The sequence below is a fragment of the Furipterus horrens genome, unplaced genomic scaffold, assembly GCF_987537825.1.
Source record: "Furipterus horrens unplaced genomic scaffold, mFurHor1.1.pri manual_scaffold_2, whole genome shotgun sequence".
NCBI classification, from domain to species: domain Eukaryota; kingdom Metazoa; phylum Chordata; class Mammalia; order Chiroptera; family Furipteridae; genus Furipterus; species Furipterus horrens.
The window spans coordinates 22,778,901-22,795,275 of record NW_028327172.1 but is presented as its reverse complement, the minus strand read 5'-3'; the positions used below and the strand labels follow the sequence as shown (position 1 = coordinate 22,795,275).

At 44.2% G+C, this 16,375-nt stretch overlaps 1 protein-coding gene across 1 annotated transcript; it reads left to right on the top strand.

The window, feature by feature from the left end:
- The first annotated feature begins 13,262 nt into the window (after positions 1-13,262).
- On the top strand, positions 13,263-13,857 carry LOC150018017 (vacuolar protein sorting-associated protein 29-like). The gene is given in 2 exon segments (XM_090267599.1): positions 13,263-13,385; positions 13,387-13,857. Coding segments are annotated over 2 exon segments (561 nt in total). The 5' UTR covers positions 13,263-13,289; the 3' UTR covers positions 13,852-13,857.
- Positions 13,858-16,375: the final 2,518 nt, after the last annotated feature.

The window sequence follows — 16,375 nt, the reverse complement described above, 5'->3', positions numbered from 1 at the left end:
CCACAGGAAATCACGTTTGTTGTAGAAAAGCTAGAAAACATGTATAAGCAGAAGGAAGGGAAAACACCTTAGTCCTTCCACCAGAGCTAATAATTTGGCACCTTTCCTTCTAAAGAGCTTTTTCTACCACTACTTAGCAAAAATGGAACCGTAAGAGGCAAACTGCTTTGTAACCTGTTCCTCCCCCACTCCGTGAATGTGACACAAGACTTTTCCATGGCATTAAAGACATATCTTCACTGTTGTATTTTGAATGGCTAGTTTTGCAATTTAGGAATACAGCATACTTTATTTAATTAATCCCCAATTGTTGGACATTTGGCTTGTTTTATTTTTCCCGCTCACACATAATACTGTAATGAATTTCCTTGTGACTCAGTTGGGGCACACTCACATTCCTGATAAGAGAAATTGCTAAGTCAAAGTGAACAGACATGCATAGTTTGAGGGGAGGTAGATATACTGAGTGTATTAGGATTTTTAAAAAAAGTGACTTGGGCCCTGGCTGCTGTGGCTCAGTGGATTGAGCATCGGACTGCAAACCAAGTGCTGGTTCGATTCCCAGTCAGGGCACATGACTAGGTTGCACTTCAGGTCCCCAGTTGGGGGTGCAAGTGAGAAGCAACCACACAGTGATGTTTCTCTCCCTCTCTTTCTCCTTTCCCCTCTCTCTAGAAATAAAATAAATACACAAACAAATAAATAAATTATTATTTTTTAAAAAAGTGATTTGGGAAGTTAAGTCTCAATCCCAGACCCAGTTTCTATCCAGTGCAGATATTCTCACCTTCCATCATTTAAGCCTGATGCTTAAGGCAGGTTTGTGCAAATTCAAGCTTTGGAACCTTCTAGTCACATTGTTGGTGATTTTGGCTCAGCCCCACGGGTGTCGCACAGGAAGCGGCTGAGCAGCGGACCCAGCCCCTGCTCCTGGAGTCCGCCCAGATTCCACATCAGCTCCACCTGTGACTGGCTGTGTGCCATAAAGAAATCAACGAACCTCTCTGAACTAAGTTCCTTACCTGCAAATTAGTGGGGGAAGCGCGTGTCTATCTTATTTCTGTGACTATTAAACATATGCACAACGTTTAGCACAATGCCTGATACATGGTAACGTAACAGGGGAAATTGTACTAGTGGGAAACTGTAGCCCGCCCCACCATTCTTTTGACATTGTTTCTGTAATCGCTGTCTCTTGACTAATATGTGGTCTGTAGATGAACAGCATGTTTATATAAGAATCCTAGGAACCAGCTTAAAAAGATACAGACTCAGACCTTCTGGCATCCCAGCTTCAAGAGATTTGCTGACCTTCATCCACGGAGCCAGGATGACGTGAAGCTGGAAAGACATGAATCCAGGATGACTAAACCAAGATGACGCACACTGGATCATCACTTGCCTTATGGGAACGGTCTGCGCTAGTCTGCAGCTAGAGAACTTTTCAACCCCCTCCCTTGATCTCTTTGCGCTGTTCCTCTTGCCCTCCTTATAAAAATCCCTTGCCTCCACCGAGAGGTGGAGGTGGGCTTTGAGACGTGAGTCCCCCACCTTCCAGGTGGCCGGCGCCTGAATAAACCACTTTCCTTTACATCACATCTGCCTCTCAAGTATTGGCTTTTGTCTCAGCAGGCAGCCAGACTTGCACTGATTACAGTAACTCTTCATTTAACATTTGCTACCATACTGTTGTTATAGTGACTCACTAGTGTGCTATTTAACCAAATTCTTATTTATTCCTATCTTGGGACTTTGTTGGGTGCAGCAAGAGAAATCATGAATTGCACCCTATGTAAATCTGCCTACGTGACACAGAAGGTGATCTAATTCAAATGAATATCAATTGAAACCCTGCCACTAGCTGAACACTGTGTTGTGCACCATGCAGGAAGCAGAGATGAATGTGCCTCCAGGAACTCATTGGCTGGTTGTAAAGCTGGAAACACGCATCAGTAACTCAGATCTAAGGTAGCGTGTTGCCAACAACATAGTGAGAGGTGCAAACAATGTGTGGATGAGACATCTCGGGCAGCATCTTATGCGAGGAGGGATGTAGTGGAGTTCATAGAGGTCCAGCAATTCGTCCAAAGCCACACAGTTACTGAGATTCGTAGCTGAGATTAGATGGTAGGTCTAGCTGGTTAAAAACGCTTGTGTGTTTACTCCATACTAATAAGCAAATGAAGGTCAAAGCCACTCTAATGTAGGCTAAGGCCACCCAACAGAAAATGACAGAAATGCTCTACATCTGTGCTGTCCAATATGGTGGCCACTAGCCACATGGGGCTACTGAACACTGAAATGTGGCTAGTTTGAAGGAGGAACTGATTTTTTTTCATTTTAATTTAAATGTAGCTAGTAGCTACTGTGTTGGAGAGAGCAGCTTTAGACTGAGGAAACTGATATAAAGGAAGGGGTGATGTTGAAGATCAAAGTCTTCCAGGACTAAGAAAGTGAGTGATTTAAAAAAATTAAAAAGTGAAGAGGAAAGCAGACTCTGACTTGAGAGTCACTGTTACCAATAATTTAAAATCATTTTTGTTGAGGTCAAATATTTCTCCACCCCGGCTCAAGGCATCCACTTGGTTGATGTGCTGTGACCCTGCCGTCTTTGTGGCTCTTTGTTAACAGCTTGGGGCCAAGCCAAAGCCCACGGGGAGGGCTCCCTTTGGCAAATGCATTCCCCCTTCTTCTCTGTTTTGTATTTGGCATTAAACCGAGTAACTGTCTCATGCTGAAACCACCACATGTATCTAATTCCCATTTTGTTCTCTGTCAGACTTGGGCAGAGAGTTGATAGAAGAGCTGACCCTTTCAACTCAGGGAAAACTTCCTACCTGTAGTTTGTAATGATTGGAGCTGTTCGGAGACACTCTCAGCAATGTTGGGGGGAGGTGAGTCTCCCGTCTCGGGAAGTGTTCAAGCACGGGCTGAACAATTCTGGGCCCGTTGTATCAAGGTTGTGAAAGTCAGACAAGAGTGGAGAGGGAGTTAGCATGAGAGCCCTTTATGTTATTTCTAACTCCCAAAGTCAGGATCTTGGTAAAGCAGACACTGCTGCTCTATAAAAATCCTCATCTATTCATATGCTATAGTCAAATGAGTCAGAGGCAGACTGGGAACTCCCTGAGGTAAGGGCAATGTCGTTCGCCCCTGTGCTATTGGGCCAGGTGTGGTACTTGACACGTGGAAGATGATCAGAAAATCCTAAGATTTAGAGATCATTCAGATCTTGATGTCATTACCTAAATATAAAATGGCAGTCTTTGTTTGCTTTGATGAGAGTAAAGGCACTACATAAATTCCATGCAAATTTGAATTAATCTCCATGAGGATCATCAATCCTCCTATATAAATTGATCAAGCACCCCATGTGTCCAGCCCTGTATATATAAAAGGGAGGGAGGGAACTCACAATTACAGAATGTATACTATGGGCTGAGCCCTGTGTAGGTGCATCTGCATGCATTTCTCAGTATAATATCCACCAGCTTGGAAGATGGATTAATATCTCTGTTTTATAGATGATGAAGCTGAGTTTTGACAAGGAGGCCATCCAAAATCACATGGTAAGTGACTGCAGTAACAGTCAATAACCTTCAGTTCCAGCCTAACCTGGTTTATGGGGCAGCTGGATTAAAATTTATGTAAGAGGGAGCACTGTTGGTAAGGACAGGAGATGGGAGGGTCATCTTGGGAAATATTGTGGACATCTCAATTCTGGAGAGTTGGGGATATGTCTCCTGAAACCACCATGTTTTCGTGGGTCACACAGTAGATAACATCACCACCTCATCTCAGCCCTTCTCACCCTAATTCTTAGCAGTTCTTACCTGACAATGGGAACTCCAAAATTACTTCAAATGGAAGACCTCCCCCTTTTTTCCCCAGTTCCCTCCCATTGGCCAATTTTCAAAGTTATTTAATTTTTAAAAATGGCTCATGATGCTGGAAAGGCAAGACTTCCGGCATGGCTGCTTTAGGGGCCCAACGGCCGGTATTAGAAATGTTGCCTGTGCATTTTGGGGCTCTTCTGTTTTCGCTCCATTATCAGGGATGGCCACCAGGGACTCTGTACTTTCTTCTGACCTGCTTATCATCTTCAGCAGAGACAGTGCAACTTTCCCCCAATAGTTCTAGAATCTAAACAAATGCAGTACAATAAATAATGTTGCAACTGTGAGCTACCTCAAGCTAAAGATTTGCCCTGGGTCTGACAGATGTCAAGTACTGCTGTGTTTCCCTTAAAATTTTTAAATGTCCCAAGGCAGCCCTGAGGGTTCTGCGTGGCCCTCCAGGGCACTTGTGCAGTTCAGGAGAAAAAGCTGTTGGGTCACCTTCTGCCCTTGCCTGACCTGCTGCTTCTCTCCTTTTCCTAATTCCTGGCCTCATCCCTTCTTGTTACAGCGTTTTCAGTTCCATCCCTGACATTTATTAATGTATCACTTTAAGCAGGTTACTTATTCTTTCTAGCTCTTAGTCTTCTCTTAGGTAAGTGGTAATTATGGCATCTACCACTTACTGAAGTGCTACGCGAGGACTAAATGAGAGCATGTGTTTAATGAGCTGAGCACAGTGCCTGGAAGATAATGTGTTTGAAGTTGTAGCCACTGTTTTCCTTATTATTGTTATCAATATTAATGCATGGGGCAGATATATTAGTTAACATTAAGCTTATCTCTGAAAGGCAGAAAAATGAAATAAGTGGCTTAAATAACATGGAAGTTTACTTCTCTCTCATGCAAAAGTCAAGAATAATGATCCAGGGCTGATGTGATGTTACCCAGTGCCAGGGATTCATGCCCTTTCTATCTTATTTATCTATAATGCATAGCTCCATTTTCAAGACTGCCTCCTGACCCAAGAGGGCTGCTCTAGCTCCAGCCATCAGGTCTCACGCCAGCCAGAAGGAAAAAGGCAAGAGGAGATGTTCATGTTCTCTTTCTTCCTAGAAGTTGCATACCCCAGTTCTACACAAATCTCACTGCTAGAATTTAAGTCACACATACTTGCAAGGGAAATGGAGAAATAAAATGTTATTCTGGGCAGCCATGGTGCCCAGATAAAAATTCTGTTACTGTGGGGGAAGGGTAGACTCTGCCATAGCAGGGCAGTTGGAAAAGGACCCTAGGAGCCGGGCTCACTCTGGATAATGGAGCTCAGAGAAACTACGCTTTTGTGTAGAGTGAGATACTGCACACTTCTGCCACCTGAAGAGAATATAAGACTGAATCCAGAAGTTTTAAGAAAGCTGAAAGCTAAAACTCATGTTGGGTGCTCTCTTCCCTGAGCCGAGGAGCTTAGCTCTATCTTTTCCCTCTCACTGCCAGTCTGGGCTGGGGAGAGGGGAGAGGAAGAGCACTGGCTCCAGGCAAACTTGGTTTGAGGCCAAATTCCAGGGCTCTTGGGGCTGACTGGCAGCCACTCTGTCTGAGCAACCTGGGGGATCCTGAGAAAAGAATGAACGTCGGAATCCCAGAACAAAACCAGCAGCAATGATGCTCCCGCTGCCCGGGTCTGGCTGGGAGGCCGCGCAGTGGGGAGGATGAGGTCATGGTGACAAATGAGAGGAGGAGGAGGGCTCTAGAGTGCAGCCAATGTGCCCACGAGTCAGAGCAGAGCCAGCACCAGGGGCTGCATCCCCGCTCCTGCCACCGTTTGGCTGTGATGTTGGGTTTCAGGCTCTCCAGCTAGAAGATGGGGAACGCATCTGCCGTCCTCCCTGCTTTATAAGGCTGCTGTCAGCAGCAACTAGAGTGGAGAATGTCCAGAAAGTGAGTCGAGTTTCTAAAGGAAAAGGGGAGGATAAAAAGGCAGAACGGGGAGGATGTTTAGGGCGGTGAAACCATTCTGTATGGTGCTAATGGTGGATACAAGTAATGCATCCACCCAAACCTGCAGAATGTACTACGCCAGCAGTGAACCCCAATGTGAATTATGGACTCGGGTGATACTAAAGCATCAATGTTTGTTCATTGATTGTAATGAGTGTACCACCCTGGTGCAGGACGTTGATGGTGGGAGAGACTGTGGGAAGGATATTGGGGATACCTGGAAGTGGGTATGTGGGAATTCTGTACTTCCTGCTCAGTTTTCCTTGAATTTAAAACTGCTTTAAAAACAGTGTCTATGATTTTTTTTTTTTTTAATGACAGTAAAAGAAGTTGACCTTGGGAGTAATATTGCCAACTCAGGGCTGAATAAAGGCTTACTGAACAGCTGTTGAAAAGAAATCAATCATGCGTATTCATCATCTGGTCCAGAAGCCAACCGTGGGGCTTTCAGGACAAGTAATCAGATACTAGGTAAACAGTGGTTATTTATTGAGGTAATGGTGGTAAGAGAGATCAAGAAGACCTCAGATATCCATGCAACATACAATTGCTCGCATCTTGGTGGGGAGTGGTCTGTTTATGGGCATGACAGTGTCATTCGGATCCTGGGGGCAGGGAGCAGTTAAAAGGTGGCTGCCATGTTATCTGAGTCTTATTGATATGCCTTTGGGTCCTTCTGGGATCATTGCCCTTCACTCCTGCATTCGGGAGATAGTTACTTTTTGACGATCTGCACTTTTGCTCGGCATCCAAGTTTTTCTGCTCTTTGAAGAAAACCGGGGTTATACATTGCTCTGAGGAAAATACAGCACGGAGCCTGTCCTGTTCCATCAAACTGTCTGCTGTGACAGAAGTGTTCTCATCTGCACTGCCCGGTATGGTAGCCACCAGCTACATGTGGCTCTTGAGCACTTGAAGTGACACTAGTGTCATTGAGGAACTAAATTGTTTTGTTATTTTAATAAACTTCAACTACAATTTTAGCCACATACGGCTGGTGGCCTCTGGAATGAACAGTGCAGGTATAAGGTCATGCTCCTCAGTGGGTTTTTTGCTACTCACCCCAGGTCTCTCTGGCATTTGTTTCTCATATATGCACATGTGTATATATGTGTGCGTGTGTATATATGTGTACATGTGTGTGGGAGGAGCGGTGCATGCATTAATGAGCATCTGGGAATGCTGTCGAATTTCCCATCGATCTAGTTAACTCACAAACATTTCAGGCCCCAAATAATGGAGCATCAGCCTACACATCTAGAAAATTTTTTACCTGAACACAGCAGAGGCATGGAGTCCAGGAAAAAAGGCAGGGTTTCACAGACTTTTGTTACTGTACATCTTGTGTATATTTTTACTTTAAAAAATAGGTCATAACACTTATAGTGATATCATGTATAATGGGTCAGGAGATCAGATTGAGGTCCAAGGCTGGCCCTGGCTTTGCCATCAAGTTTCTGTGGGAGTCTGGCCTGCGACATCCTTCTCTAGGTTTCAGTTTTCCCATGGTTACTACAGGGTCTATGCAGAATATATACATTTTAAGCTGAAAAACATAAAATTGGAAAACTTGCTTCAGACTGGCCCAAATCTATAGCAGATTAGGTTCAAGTGTGTACCCTGTCCACAGAGTGCTGCAAAGGAGAAAAGGAGGCCTATGGTCCAATCAGCTTGGGATATACCAGGTTAAGGTGAAGTAGGTCTCTTACATTCAGGACTCCTCAGAACCTTTAATATGCTCATGGGCAGCATGACTCTGTGTGTGTGTGTGTGTGTGTGTGTGTGTGTGTGTCGGGGGGGGGGGTGTCCAGTGGCTGCCTTTCCTAAACTTTCCAAAATGTATTTGTTTGAGGAGCATCTTATAGGAAGGACTAAAGTTTTGTGGAACACATTTAGGGAAACGATGATTTGGAGGCAGCATGAGTAGGTTTTTGAGATCCAGTTCTCTCCCCAACTTTCACTCCGCCCCCACCCCCATCCTGCCAGGTGTGCAGGGATGGGGTTCTGCACTCAGCAAAGAGCTGACTCCTGCTTTCCTCTGCACAGGTGCAGCTCCCTATGGCCTCAGCTACGCAGCTGCCCCAAGCAGACTGTTTTGTTCTGAGCATGGACCCGGAACACGCTCCCGCTGGAGGGACAATGTTGCCCAAGACCCCCAGCAGTATGGTGACCTCTGTGGGAGCTGGCAGCACCTCGCAGAGGGTAGACTTTGGCTCTGCACTTGTACAATCAGTTGTAAATTCTGCTGAGCTGTATGGATCCATCTGGATGAAAAGGTCTGTATAAATGCAAGATCATTATCATTATCAGCTGTCCCAGTTGGAGCCCAAGCGATTCACAAGCTCACAATCAATGGGGCTTTTCCAACAATCCCATTCTAACCAGCCTGAAAAATGTGTAATTACATGGAGCTATACATCCTCTGGAGAGAAAGACAGCATGTGTGTCCCCACGTCTGTCCCCAGTGTGATGGAGAGAGGAACCTCCCAGGCCCTTGATTAGGCACCTAGACAGAGGTGCCCTTTTGGCCCTGCCCAGGCCAGGGAAAAGTAAGAAACTGCGTGCCCGGCCTTCCCACCAACTTTATCCTGGTAGACATGAGGCAGCAGCATTTTCTTTGCCCCTCTGCAGCTCAGGTGCTCTCAGGAGGCCCTGTAGAGGCTGTTCGAGACCTCTCCTACTTTTTTCTTTCCTGACTTCATCTAGGATGATGAAAAACTTGGACTCAGAGAATCTTCCTTTCCAAAGCCACCTGCCCACAGCACACAGAGGCCAAGAGAGGCTTCCTACTTGGGCCACCCTGAGCTGAAGAATGTAAGCTCCTCTCCCTTTTCCTACAAATCTCTGACACTTTTAGCTGTGTAACCTTGGTGAAGTTCCTAACCTCTCTGAGCTTTCTGAAATAGGGATGCCAGCTCTAATCTGCTTGAATGCAGAGGACAAGGACCAATTGGTTTTTTGGGTCCCCTAGCCTATCATGATAGAGAGATCTTTTATTCTAATGCAAAGACTTTCAGTGCCATAGGAGGGAATAATAAAGAGACACACTTCGTTTTAAAAAATTATTTCTTGTTTCTTACATCCAAAACAGAAACCTGTAACTCTTCCAGGGGACTTGGAGGACAGCTCAGGGTCACAGAAACTTAATAAGAGTCAGGCTCTTAGGCAGTTCACCAAGGCTGACATTTCTGCTTCTCATCATCTGACTGCAGCCTCCCATCAGCCTCCTGGGCCCGTGTCCTCCAAGTGTGGGAGGGGTAAGACAGCGTGGACCCCCCAGGACCCTGCCTTGCACCTTAGCTCTGGTGTCCAGTCTCCGAGGAGGCAAGAGGCTTTTCGCTGTCTCCAAATATGCTTTACATACAATGGCTGAGTCATATCCCCATCTTCTGGACACCCCCTCTCCCCACTGTTCTTTTGAGAACATGACCACGGAGCTGCTGAGAAGAGAGATGTGGCTAGAAAGAAACTAAAGCAGGAGAATAAAAACGTACTTGTCCTGTCAGTTCTAGAGACATAGAGTCCAGGCCACTTTCACCCCTAAACAGTCAATTCTGTCCCCAGGGACAATGACTCCTTTGCTCAGGTTCATTTTTAACTTTAAAAAATGACCTCTGTGACCCAGTAGGATGAAACTTTGCCCTTTTGGTGTGAGGGAAGTGGCCATTCTGAGGTTATGCTTAACATACACACAAAATTCTCCATGACCTTGGGCCACGTCTCGGATAAATAGACTGTCCAGGTGAGGAGTCCAGCCCACTGACCTCCCAGGTGGCCAGAGTTCTCTTCTGGACCATGACGGACTAGACATTCAAGAGTCCCAAGGGACACCCTTTGTCACATCTGGGGGAACAGATCCAGACAAACTTGAGGAGCACCTCAGCCTGAGATCTGGTACCACCTGGAGCGCTGGTAGCACAAACATCCTCGGCAGATGCAAGTGTTCCCCAAACCACGGCTCAGTATTGGGCAGTGAGAACTGAATAGCCTCTCATTTATGACCAAAGGCTCGGCAAGGGCTGGGTCACAGCCAGCTCCCTCATCCGGGTTTAATCTCCAGGGCTCTGTTTTCTAGTCCCCCAGCAGCAGAAGAACGCGTCCCTGGTGGGCATTGCTGACTTATCAGTACACATTGCCATGTTTATGAGAAGCCTTATTATCTGATGCTTTACGATCTTTATAATAAAAACATTAACTTGACCCCCTGTCATTCATAAAAATGAGTCTCATTTATCCATTTCTTTATGCCTTTATGTCTCTGAGACCAGGTATCAGATCTTTATAACCTAAGGAACGCTTAGACTATGGAAGAAAATGTAAAAAACACCCAAGGCTGTCCTAAAAAAAAATCATAAAGAGGTCAATAGGCTGCTCCAGGTTTACTAATGCATTATTTCACAAGCTGCGCTTAGCAAATACAATCCCCATGAGCACTGCCTTTTATTTAGCAGTTATTCCTCCCCTGATTCCATTTGTCAACTTGGTACTTAGAATGTGAAGGATCACATTAGCTAATGTGGACTGAGCCCCCCCCCCCCCCAAGGTGCTGATTTTATTAGTATCCGTAAGGAAGGAGGGCACACACAGAGAGGTTCGGGAAGGAGAGGTAACGCTGTTTTTTTGAGTCTATAGACAATGGAGGAGGTGCCCACGTGTTCTTCCACGGAAGCCTCAGAACCAATCCTGGAAGTAGATTTTACTACTCTGGTTTTGCAGATGAGAAACCTGACGTTTTGAGGCATTAAGTAACGTATGCGGGGTTCCATAACCTCAGAACTAGGATTAATGCCAGGAGGTTTGGCCTCTTATCCTTTGTTTTTCTGAGGATACCACGTGCTTTCTCTTTGTCTTGCTGTCTTCCTGGTGTTATCGCTCCGAACCATGAGTGCCAGGTGAGTAGTTTGTTCATTTCTCCAAATCTCAACATTCTGCCCTAGAAAATGGAAATAAACGTATTTGTCCCACTTCCTTCCCTGGGTTGTTGTGTGGACAAAATGAAATCATGTATGAGAATAAGAAAGAGTCTTCCCCTGCCTTCTCTTTAAGGCCTCAGGCCAGTCCTACCCAATTCCATCCAGGAGAGGAAAATGGCTCCTGCTGTGATCCCAGAGTAATAAGCCAGCTTTTTGAACTTCATGCGAGCACATCTCAAGGCATAGGAGTCTTTTTAAAGTATATTTTATTGATTATGCTGTTACAGTTGTCCCACTTTTTTCCCTTTCCCCCTTAGCCTGGTACCCCACTTCCCTCCAGCAATCACCCCCCTTAGTTCATGTCCATGGGTTGTGCATATAAGTTCTTTGGCTTCTCCCTTTCCTATACTATTCTTAACTCCCCCTGTCTATTTTGTTCCTACCAGTTATGCTTCTTAGTCCCTGCACCTTTTCCCCATTTCTCCCCTTTCCCACTCCCAGCTGATAACCCTCCAAATGATCCCCATACCTATAATTCTGTTCCTATTCTGGTTGTTTGTTTAGTTCGTTTTTGTTTTTTAGATTTAGTTGTTGGTAGTTGTGAGTTTATTGTCATTTTAATGTTCATAGTTGATCTTTTTCTTAAATAAGTTCCTTTAACATTTCATGTAATAATGGCTTGGTGATGATGATTTCCTTTAGCTTTACCTTGTCTGGGAAGCACTTTATCTACCCTTCCATTCCAAATCATAGCTTTGCTGGACAGAGTAGTCTTGGTTGTAGGTCCTTGCTTTTCACCACTTTGAATACTTCTTGACAGCCCCTTCTTGCCTGCAAAGTTTCTTTTGAGAAATCAGCTGATAGTCTTACAGGAACCCCTTTGTAGGTAATTCTCTTCTCTTGCTGCTTTTAAGATTCTCTCTTTATCTTGAAACGTTGGCATTTTTATTATGATGTGTCTTGATGTGGTCCTCTTTTGGTCTAGTTTGTTTGGGACTCTCTGTGCTTCCTGGACTTGCATGTCTATTTCCTTCACCAAATTAGGGAAGTTTTCTTTCATTATTTATTTAAATGAGTTTTCAATTTTTTTCTCTTCCTTTTTTCCTTCTGGTACACCTATGATTCAATGTTGGTACATTTAAAGTTGTCCCAGAGGTTCTTAAGCCTCTCCTTATTTTTTTACATTCTTGTTTCTTCTTTCTGTTCTGGTTGACTGTTTATTTCTTCCCTTTGTTTCAAATCATTGATTTGAATCCTGGCTTCCTTCCCCTCACTGTTGGTTCCCTCTAATTCTTCTTTATTTCACTTTGTACAACCTTCATTTCTTCTTCTTCTTCTTCTTCTCCTCCTCCTCCTCCTCCTCCTCCTCCTCCCCCTCCTCCCCCTCCTCCTCCTCCTCCCCCTCCTCCTCCTCCTACCCCTCCTCCCCCTCCTCCCCCTCCTCCCCCTCCTCCCCCTCCCCCCCCTCCTCCTTCTTCTTCTTCACTCTATGAGTTCTCTAAGCATCCTTATCACCAGTGTTTTGAACTGCATCTGATAGGTTGGCTGTCTCCATTTCATTTAGTTCTTTTTCTGGGTTTTGTTATGTTCTTTCATTTGGGCCACATTTCTTTGCTTCCTCAATTTGATAGCCTCCCTGTGTTTGTTTCTGTGTGTTAGGTAAAGCTGCTTTTATTCCCTGTCTTAGTAACATGGCCTATAGAGCAAAGGAATCTGTACATTGTGTGGGGTGAAGCCTTAGATATTGCCAGGGTGGGGCTACCTGCTTCACTGCTTCATGGCTCTGTTTGTGGTGGGGGGATTGGAGAGAGAACAATACTGCTCCCTGGCTTCTGGAGATTTGCTGGCTCTAACCCCATTTCCAGTCACTTCACCTGCTTCTCATATGCAATTGGTGCCCTTCCGGTTGCTGCCCTGGGGTTCTCATACATTCTAAGGCCATGTGGGCCCTTTAAGTGGTAAAAATCCAGCAGTTTCTTCCACCACCCCAACCCCCGCTGGTTTTTGCAGCCAGAGGTAATAGGGGTTTATCTTCCCAGTGCTGGAACCCTGGGGCTATGTGGTCTGGCCTGGGGCTGTGATTGCCTGCTGCCAGGTTATCTCTTGGGATTTTTACCCACCACACGTGAACATGGGACTATCTGTTCCACTTCTCCAAGCCACACTGCCTCTCTACCCCATTTCCACGACTCCACCCCTCCTACACGTCTGGATGAATGTTGCTTCTTTATGTCCTTGTTTGTCAGACTTCCAAATAGCTCAATTTTCTGACAGTTCTGGTAGTTATTTGTTTTTGAGATATGGTTGTGATTCTTTCTATGGTTGCTCAAGACGACAAAGTGTGTCTGCCTACACCCCCATCTTGACCAGAAGTTCAAGGCATAGGAGTTTTAAAAAGTCCATACTTTAGGGTGACATTCTGTCCCATTGAGACCCTGCAGAGAAGAAAATAATAGGTACCAACCACCTTTCTGCAAGCTTCCTCACCTGACATATGAAAGTAACATGGGGCTGTGGTGCCCGAGCGGAGACCAGTGACAGGATGGCTGGGCACAGATTGGTGTTGGTATTAGGAGACCTGCACATCCCTCACCGATGCAACAGTTTGCCAGCCAAGTTCAAAAAACTGCTGGTACCGGGGAAAGATTCAGCACATCCTCTGCACTGGGAATCTTTGCACCAAAGAGAGCTATGACTATCTCAAGACTCTGGCCGGCGACGTGCATATTGTGAGAGGAGACTTCGATGAGAATTTGAATTACCCAGAACAGAAAGTGGTGACCGTTGGGCAGTTCAAAATCGGTCTGATCCATGGACACCAAGTTATTCCCTGGGGAGATATGGCCAGCCTCGCGCTGTTGCAGAGGCAGTTTGACGTGGACATTCTCATCTCGGGACACACACACAAGTTCGAAGCATTTGAGCATGAAAATAAATTCTACATTAACCCAGGTTCTGCCACTGGAGAGTATAATGCCTTGGAAACAAACATCATTCCTTCGTTTGTGTTGATGGATATCCAGGCCTCCACAGTTGTCACTTACGTGTATCAGCTAATTGGAGATGATGTGAAAGTAGAACGAATCGAATACAAAAAATCCTAAAGCCAGGCCTGTCTTGATTTTGTTTTTGTTTCTTTTTTTTAATTCCCCTGTTCAAATCAAGTAAACATTGAAGAGCCACAAAACTGTATCACTTTTATAATATTTTGCAGTAAATACATTGTCTTCTGTTAATAGTGTTCTAAGCTTCTTGTAAACTATAAGAATTTATTTAGTTTAAGTATATGATTTCTATGAAAAAATGCCCACCGCACAGTAAATGGTCACATGCTAAGAAAAGTTTATCCTTGTAAATATCTTCAAAGTTGATATTTAGGACTTTATTATAAAAGTAGTGCATGAGGAAAAAGAATCTGGACTTTCTTGTATACATTTTTCTCTTCTCCTATAATAAAGTTACCTTTCATTTATAAAAAAAAAAAAAAAAAAAAAAAAAAGAAAGTAACATGGCTGAAGGGAGATCAGAAGTGTGCAATGCAGGGGTGGAGCGTACTGAGGTTTGCATGAGTTTTTCACTGGGTCAGCTCATGGCCAAGGTGACTGTGGGGACAAAATTATTAAAACATCCCCAAGCCCCAGCAGACAGGGACAATGCTCAGTTGTGACATATAGGACATTTCATAGAGTTTGTGTTTTTGTCCACTATGAGAATTTTTTTCAGATTGAACCACAATCCAGAAGCTCTGAAACTATCATAAAGAGGGAGATGACATGGGACAGAGCCACAGAGCCACATAACACAGGGGCAGTGGGCCCAGGCACACTGTGTGTGCAGGTTAGAGGGAAGCAGAAGCCACAGAGCCAGCAAATCGAGAGAAAAATTGTTGGAGAGAAGAGTGAGGGAGAAGTGGGAATTTGACAAAATACATTGAAGAGAAAGGATCTCCTTAGCATAACTTTTAGCAAAGCCTGTGTAATTTTAAAAATCCCTTTCCTTTTTGAGAAAATTTTAAATATGCTGAAAAGTTACAAAAATATTTAAAGAACTCCCAAGAATATAGTCTCTACCCAGACTCACCAGTTGTTAACGTTTTGCTATATTTATTTTATTATTCCCCTCCTGTCAACCCACCCCCTCCTTTCTCTCTATAATTTCTTTCCCTGAACACTTGAGAGCAAGTTGCATTTACAATGCCACTTTACCCCTCAAAACTTTAGTATAGATTTCCCGAGAACAAGGTCATTGTTTTACATAACCTCAGTACAGATGTGAAAATTAGAACATTTAGCAAAACCTTTCATTTAATCCAGGGATGGGCAAATTTTTTTCTGTAAAGCATCACAAGGTAAATATTCTCTGCATATAAGCCCTATGGTCCCTGTCACAAGTATTCACCCCTGTATTTGTAGTGCAAAAGCAGCTGTAGACAATACGTAAATGAATGGACTTCACTGTGTCCCAATAGAACATTATTTGCAAAAATGGTGGCAGGCAGGATTTGGTTTGAGGGCTGTGGTTTGTTAACTTCTAATCTAATCTAAAGTCCCTATTCAATTTCACCAATTGTTCCAATAATGATGTCCTTTATACTATATATATATTTTGCTGGCTCAGGATTCCATCCAAGATGGTACATTGCATTTACTTGCAATGTCCCTTCAGTGTTTTTTATTGTAGATGGTTCTTCAGCCTTTTTTAAGCTTTCGTGATTACCATTGTTGAAGAGTATAGAGTGATTATATTGTAGGATGTCCTTCACAATGGTTTTCTCTGATGTTTCTTCATGATTTGGTTCAGGTTATATAATTTTGGCAGGAAATATCACAGAAGTGACGTTGTGCCCTTTCTTAGTGCATCTCATTTGGAGGCATCTGATGCTAGCTGTTCCTATCATTGGTGTAGAAACAGATGTTATTTAAGATCTGAAAATTTTCTGCAAATAGTTCTGCTACAGTAGCAAGAGCATTGGCTCATAGAATCAACATATCAGAAGAGGAGAAATGGGCAAGGATGGGAGGCATCCAAGCCTGACTAGAGCACAAAATGTGTAGCAACAAAAATAGATGTTAATAATAATGACATTATATATTGAACATCCACGTGCCAGGCACTGTGAAAAGTATTTTAACATGCAGTATCTTTTTAATCCTCCAATTATACTATAGGCATGGTCAATCATTGTTCCATTCTGGGAGAACAGAGGAGTAGAGGATGGGAAATTCCAACAATGACCCCAATTCTTCTCTCCTTTCTATATCTACTATCTTTGTAGTGTAGATTTGCCATTCTTTACACAAAGAAGGCAGGGTTTATTTCCTTACCCCTTGATGCTGAGTTTGGCTATGTGACTTCTTTTGGCCAACAGTATGAGGCAAAAGTGACAGTGTGCCAGTCTGGAGCATAGGCCCAAGAGACTTAGGATATTTCTGCTGGCTCTCTTGTGCCTCTGCCATCACCAAGAGAACATATGTGGGCTAGCCCTCTGGTCCTAAGAAGATGAGAGACAAGTGGGGCCGAGCTGTCAGCAGCCTAGCCCAGCCTTGATCAGCCAACCCCAGTTGACTTACAGACTTGTGAGTAATAAAAAATGGTTATTTTGTCCTGGGCAGTGCGGCTCTGTTGGTT